Below are 7,773 nucleotides of genomic sequence, written 5' to 3'. Positions count from 1 at the left end.
CTATCTATTTATTTATTATTTGGTACAGGGTCTCCCTAAGGAGCTTGCATGCATAGTTATCCTCCTGTCTCAGTTTCCCCAGGGCAGGGATTACAGGTGTGCACCACCACACATGGTTTCAGTGGCTGGCAAGGCATGCCTGGGGTTCTGGGGCTAGCATGGCATATGGTATGGGGGACTGAACTTGGGTCCTTGAATTTGCCAGGCAGGCATTTAGACCACTGAGCTACATCCCCAGTTCCCGTTACTGCATTTCTTGTGCTTGTACAGAATATTCTTTGTAAAGCATACTTTTGTTCCTCCACTTTGTCTTCCTTTTAGATGTTACAGTAATTATGGCTAAAATGTGGTATATATTAGATATTGTCCAACTGTCAATACATTAGATATTGAAGGAATTCTCAACAGTGGATCAATCCTGTGACCTTTATGAGCATGTTTTATTAATATCATTGAATTACATCTGATATTACTAACATCCAACATTTATCCAACATCTGTAACTCTGAGTATAGGAAAGTAATTTGTTTCAGTTTTGAAAAACTGGAGAAGTTATTCTAACTATGAAAATCAATAAATATGTATGTTATCTATAATATACCAACTGTAGTAGTACAACTCACTTAAGCAGTAGTTCTTGATAATAATGATTATAATATTTATATTTGTGAACATAAAAAGAAATATGTGCCAAAGAAATAAAAATATTTGGTAGAATTTTTGAAAATGTCTACAATATTTTCAAATCTAGAAAATACATTGGCCAAGGATTTATTCATAATTAAACATTGGGATGATGAAATGGAAGGAGACAGTTCAAAATTATAAATATAAAGGATGATTGAATTTTATTTTACTGATTTGGTTTTTTATTAGTAATGCAATATTAGTTGCATACAATCAGTGTATTTTAAAAGAATAATCAAGGTGTACTTTCATCTACTTTATCTTTAAAATCACTTGATTATTAAAGCTCTTTCTGTTAGTGTATAGAACTTATATGTGCACATACATAGTATGTTTTTGTGTTTAAATAAATGTTTTATTGTTAATTTAAATAGTATTTTTAAATGTCTGGGCACTAAAAGCCCACTCTTTTTTTTTTTTTTTTTTTGATGGTACAGGAAATTGAACTCATGGTCTTGCACTTGCCAGGCAGGTGCTGTGATACTGAGCTTTATCCCTGGTCCATTCTACTCTTTTTTTTTTTTTTTATGTATTTGGTTGTTTCAGGGTTTCACTATGCAGCTTGGTTGGACTCATGGTGACCCTCCTGCTTTCAGCCTCCCCAGCACTGGGATCATAGGCGTGCACCACTATGTTTGGACTCGGGCTGGTTCAGCATGCCGAGGGGCCATGGCTGGCACCACATGTGGTGCTGGGATTGATCCTGCTTCCTGAACTTGCATAATCTTGCCTAAGCAGGCACTTTAGTCTGCTGAGCAATTTCACAGGCACACAACCTATTCTTTTTTAATGAAAGTTAAAATTGTTGTTAATGCAGAAATGCTAACTTTTTAAATAGGCTCAGTTATGTTGCAGAATACATGCGACCATTGTGGAAGTTTTCATTTCCCTTTTAGAAAGTTCCTAAGTTGATTCAAAGTTCCTTTGAATTATTTGGTATCTTTTATTTTTTCTCTATTAATAACTTTTTGAGCTGGGGATATAGCTGCATGGTGAAGTGCCTGCCTGATAAGTACTGAGTCCTGACTTTGATTCCTGATACAAAAGATAAAGACATCTCATTTTATGGAGAGATGTTAATATTTAGGTAAACCTTTCTAAGATGCTTATCAATACTCACTATGTCTTAAAAACACTTTAAAAATTTTAGAGCTCATACATAAAAATGTAAAAATTATATACATTACTGGGATACCTGGTAATGATTTGATGTATATATATTTATTTATGGTCTTTCCATCAGAATAAACATTTATCTCTTCAAGCATTTTGCATTTTATACTGTAATACTTTCAAAATCCTTTCTTCTAGCTTTTAAAACATCCAGGACATTATTACAGGGCTATGTACAGCCACCTGATATGCAGCACATAAGAATTCCTCGCTCCTGTCTCATCACCCATTCATCAACCTTTACTCCTCCCTCTCTCCTTACTTTTTTTCCAGGTTCTAACTGTCTCCAAAGTTGCACTATCTCGTAGCCTTGTATTAGTTAGGGTTTGGAATACAAGATAACCTGAATTGTTCTAACATTATTGAGTATCTCTTAAGTTACCAGCATCAGATTTAACCTCATACAAATTTAAGGGAAGTAAATCACCAAGACTCAAGACCTCCTACATTAACAGTACTGAATTAGACTTGGAAAGAAACTAACATATTCTTCTGATTCAAGTGTGAGGCAACACAGTCATAATGTATCCTTAGAAGCATGCATGGAACACAGCAGAAAGGACAAGATACTAGCAAGACAAAGTGAATACGAGAGATAGTTGCATAAGTAAAGCAAAGAGATGGTGGCTGGATTCTGGCTTCAGTGATTAGGCAAGATTTCTGTGCCTGTGAACCACCACAGAGAGCATGAGAGACTGGGGCAGAGAATCAAGGAAAGACAGGACACAATTATCAAGGCAATGTCAGAGCAATGAAAAATGTAAATTAATTAAACTATATTCTGGTCACTCCACCTCAAACTCAGCTATCACTGTGTAACTTGTGTCTTTATCATTTTTCATCCTGATCAGGTTGTCATTTTGTTCTCTAAACTGGCTTTCTGTTACATGCAGTGATTCTTTCAAAGCAAAATCTAATTCTCTTTGTCTTTTGCTTAGAAACCAAGGAAAGCTTAGTCTGCTTCCCTTAGTATATAGCAGGACCTGATAAGGCTACAGTACAGCCTCAGCTCTGCTGTGAATGCCCACGCTGGCCCTATGCTGTGGTCATATGAAATTGCTGACACTGACTCCACTGAGAACAAGATGCTATTTTATAATTTCATGTCCTTGCATGTAGTACTCCTCCTGCATAGGTTCCTGTATTCAGCTCCTGTAACCTGTTTCTTTTCATAAACCTTTGTAACTGGTAACTCCCATCATCTTTCAAGATGCATTTCAAATATTCTCCATAACGAAGCTTGCTGTGACCTTTCCTGGTAGCAATCCTTCACTTGTAATCACCAGTCCTTCCATTTCCTCTATGACAATTAGACAATTGTACTTCAATTATTTAAGGGTTCCTCTGGTTACAGCATGGGATTTCAGTTCTAATAAGAGCTACGTTGCAATGAGAATTAAGAAACTAAGGATGCATAACTTCATAATGGCCACGGAATTTCATCTCTTTCTATCGTAGAATAAAGATGACTGTCTTAGACTTTTCCACATGAAGTTCCCCTCAGCCATTAGAGACTAAGTTACAGAGTCTTATCTGATTATTATTGTACACCCTACACTTAATAAGTGACCTTCTAGGTGTCAAAGATGCACAAAAGAGAGAATAGTGTAGCAAATTCCATTAACCAGTTTTGACAGTTACTACGTAATAAGCCTTATTATTCCATATATTCCAACCTTATTCCTCTTCCTTTCTTCCAAATATTTTAGAGAAAATCTCAGAATATAATTTTGTTGCTGAAGTTACTATGTATGTTTATGTAAGACAAAGACACTTTTATAAAAAAATCTTGATGACAGTTTTCACATGTAAAATGTTAATTTTATATTCACCTAATGTCAGTATTAAATTTTGTACTATTGTTCATATTTGAAAAAGTTTGTTTGGATAAAGACCTTGAGAAGTCAATAACTTTTGATTGACTTTTTTTTAAAAAAAATTCTACAACATTGGTCCTCAATTAGGGACAATTTTTCCCTGTTAAGAATAATGTCTGGGGACTTCTAGTCTAATAACTAATTGAGGGATGTTAAGGTTATCTAGCCTGTGCGAACCCCAAAATACTGCTAAACATCCAACAGGTCTGCCAGTGTAATAAAAATTTTTCTGGCATTTCACTATGAAGTTGAGAAACCAATCTAAATTTCTAATTTCCTGATGTTTAATAACAATTTATTTGTTGAATATATTGTTATTTTTCCTCAAGAGTGTTTGCTGGGAAAACATGGTTTCAGTTTTGTACATTTTGTCCCATATATTAATTAGCAATTAATTTTGAAACACCATCAAATTCACATTAAAGTTTTATATATTTGAGCCAAATCTACAGGATTTATTTCTTAGACATTGTGGAGTATGTCCCATTAAGAGGCATATAAAGTTTGATTCTCTTTCTCATCAATACTGTAAACTCCTGATGCTCAAGCTAATTTATTAAGGCTTGAAAAACTGTTATATTGCATTTTCAGTTTGTTTTTATTTATAACAAGCATTACTGCTTATTGGCAGTATTCATTGGCTAATGTGTTACACTGTTTGGTATGAAAATCACATTGTACAGCATTTACACATTCCATATTTCCTTTCAGAAATATCCTCTACCACATGGATGAGAAGACGAACCAGTTTTCAATACTTGTGGAGGCAGGGGAGCACCACCACTCTCTCGCATCGAATGAGACCCTTCAAGGAGCCCTGTCAGAGGTTCTGAACAGCATTAATTCAGCTCAGGTTTACTTCAAAGCAGGACTTGAAGTCTTCCAGAGTGTCTGAGTTGCAGAGAACTAAGAATACTCTCAGCATTTTAAAAATGTTTGTTTACAATTCTATAAGCAAAAGCTAATTTGACCATATTTTTCTGAAATTGAGGACTTTTTTTCCTCTGGCTTTTCAACAAGTTTAAAGATATATTACATGGTCTTTTTCATGTAATTGAAAGAACATTTTGCACATCAAATATTGTTCATATATCTACATTTTTGAATATGTAAAAGCAAGTTATTGAAATAATACTTAAGATTTATCTACTAAGAGAAATCTGCTGTATTTTTATATATAAAGTATTTTGGGAGAAAATTTCCATAAATTTCTGGACACCTTCTCTCCTATGGACAGAATATGTAGGAATGCAAAGTTATCTTCTTTTACAGAGCTGTTAATGACCGAGTTTCTATAATAGAAATGGAGAGTTGGTAGTTTCTGATTAACTTCTCTAATAGGTGTTCAATATGAAGAATTCAAGTATTCTGATGGAAGTAATTGGTTACCCACAACCACTTTGAATGTTCTATTTTATGAAATGAAGTTCCTCTTCTTAACACAACTAGATGTAGTAACGCACTGGTTACGAAATTGTATTTTTTAAGTATTAATGAAAAAAAGAGCCATAAACATTCCAGGGGAAATTCTCAAGGTAGCTGCATAAAGCAATTTAAATGCAAATTTTTTCCTAACAAGTTATAAGGTGACTAGCTTTGATACCCCTAATTTGCTCCAGTTGATTTTATAAGAATTTCAGATGTGATAGATGTCTTACAAAGGAGAAAACATTTCTTTTTTTCTTTCCCTGTGGTTTCTGCTAGAACCACTGAAACAGAGGCTACTCTAAAATGAAAGCAGCTCACATGACTTTTCCTTCCCGAATCTTTTCTGCAACTCTGCTGTAAGGCAGTTTTCACAGAATACTATATAATTTCCACAGAAAATAGCCAAGTTTCCCTTTGAAAACCCAAAATATCATAAAAAGCATTAAAATGCTTTTATGCTGCTGACAGAAAGACCTTACTCTGAAGGAAATACTTATTTTTGTCAATGAAAAAAACTGTAAATCTGTGGAGTGTGTTTGATTTTTTTTTTTTTGTCTTTATGCTTAATTGCAGCTAAGGGGAGATACAGAACATATTCATGCTTCTAATTCTATAAAGACAATATAGAGTTCTTCAGTAAGGATGCATTTGCTTTCATGTGGAATAGTCCGCCTTTCATATTGACATTGTCATTGAGTATCTTCAGCATTCGTTATTCCCTCCAACTCTATAATTCTGCTTAATAATTCCAGGTTAAGCTTTTAGTTTAGCATTTTTCTAATCTATAAATGTCCTCCTGACATTGGATGACACAATTTCCCTAAAGAAAAATAAGTCTCACATACTTCTTCATCCCCCATTGCACATTGCCACAACAGTATTGCAAGAGTGCCCATCTGTCTGTCTTCACTTATGCATAAATATAAACCACATCTCAGTCGAAAGAAAGCTAATGTTGAAAAGAAAGAATTGATTAGTGTTGATGAATGGATTTATTAGAGTCAGATTTGCCTGCCGTAAGTAACATTGATGTGTACAAAGGAGAAAATGGAGGCAATTAGCTGAGTAATTTAAAAAGCAGTCCATTCTCACCAGAACAGCCTTTAGGGCCGTACTTTCGTATGTGAATTGAATCTTACAATGCTTTAACCAATTTACTTATTTGAAAATATGTTGCATACTGAAGAGAATGCACAGGAAGGATTAGAAGGCCCAGGCCCCTGCGTGGGCTGATGTTAGTGCTTTTTCCTGCTCTGGAAAGCTGAGCAGCAGAAAAAACATGGAGAAAACCCTCCTAGACACGAGGGCTCAAACAGTGTAATGCCTTATACCAAAGGACCTTAAGTGTTTAATCAAAAATCAGTGTGTTCATTCTTTTTCTTTTAATAAGGAGTTAAATATAATACAAAGAATGGAAAACTTAATTTAGTAGATTATTGAGAGCAATAAATAAATTTATTTCTAAATAAATTCACTCTCATGAATAGTATTGAGGACAGAGAATATTTTTATTCTTCATTTTATTTAAAGACTGACTATATGAAGATCAATCACTTTGCATAGTTAAAAAGTTTTACTATGTTGTGTACCTCACTGCTTAATTATGTGGATTCTGGCTCTTGAAAACTGCAGTTAACGCTGACATAACATATTTTTATTAGTCTATTTAAGACATTATGTGAAGAAGCTAAATTATAATTAAAACAGATATTCAGGGCCGGCAAGCTAGCTCAACAGACTAAGTGCCTGCTTAGGCAAGCGCAGGGACTAGGCTTCGATCTCTGGCACCACATGCTGCACCAGCCCCACCCCAGGCCTGCTGAACCAGCCACTGAGTCTGGCACGGTGGCGCATGTCTGTAATCCCAGTGCTAAGGAGGCTGAGACAGGAAGAGTCCAAGCTGCATAATGAGACCCTGTACCAAATACATCAAAACAAAACAAAACAAACAAAAAATACCAGATATCCAATAGCTCCATACATGTTATTTTACATGTCTGACTGAAACAAATCTAACTAGTAACATTACAACTATAGTTTATTCCAGATTTACATTATTTTAATTTTTCCCCTAATAGATCCAAGTATGAAAAATCCTGGACAAGTTAATATGAAATATTAATGTAAATTGGTATTATGTATATACTATTACTGAGACATCTGTACCTGCTACTTCTCAAATTCTTTGATCTTAGGCTGGTTACAAAAGATAAAGAGTTCTAAATGGTGTATCCATAAAAAAGAGTGTATCTATGAAATTTGTGTTCAAGCAGGCTACCCATGGCATGCTGCCCTTCATGGAAATGCATAGATCCCAGAGAGCAAAGGCAACCTAAGAGAAGTTCCAGCTAAGCCACAGGATCTTGCCTTCGACCAGAGGGGGCATTAGCATGCCTATCCGGTATAGCGTGACTATGAAATTTGGTCATAGTCATGTATTCAGTTAGTACCATAAATGTATCTGTTCTCTTGTATCATGCTCTGTCTATTTCTGTCTCTGTCTCTGTCTTTCTCTGTCTCTCTTTGTCTCTGTTTTTTGTTTTGTCTTGTCTTGTCTTGTTTTGTTTTTTTGTTTTTTAAGAAAGGGTCGACAGGGTATTCAGGGTCT

General features: G+C 35.0%; 1 protein-coding gene across 1 annotated transcript in view; it reads left to right on the top strand.

The window, feature by feature from the left end:
* The window catches only part of LOC111817326 (inactive N-acetylated-alpha-linked acidic dipeptidase-like protein 2), a 220,283-nt gene extending 213,421 nt beyond the window's left edge, over positions 1 to 6,862 (top strand). Inside the window, exon 5 of the mRNA XM_023717798.1 lies at positions 4,449 to 6,862. Within this exon, the coding sequence (XP_023573566.1) occupies positions 4,449 to 4,632 (184 nt within the window). The 3' untranslated portion in view covers positions 4,633 to 6,862. The remainder of the gene's footprint in view (positions 1 to 4,448) is intronic.
* The last annotated feature ends 911 nt before the right edge of the window (positions 6,863 to 7,773 follow it).

Source organism: Octodon degus, unplaced genomic scaffold, assembly GCF_000260255.1.
Source record: "Octodon degus isolate 3935 unplaced genomic scaffold, OctDeg1.0 scaffold00055, whole genome shotgun sequence".
NCBI lineage: Eukaryota > Metazoa > Chordata > Mammalia > Rodentia > Octodontidae > Octodon > Octodon degus.
Note: the sequence above shows the minus strand (reverse complement) of the source record. Positions and strands in the feature narration are given on the sequence as shown.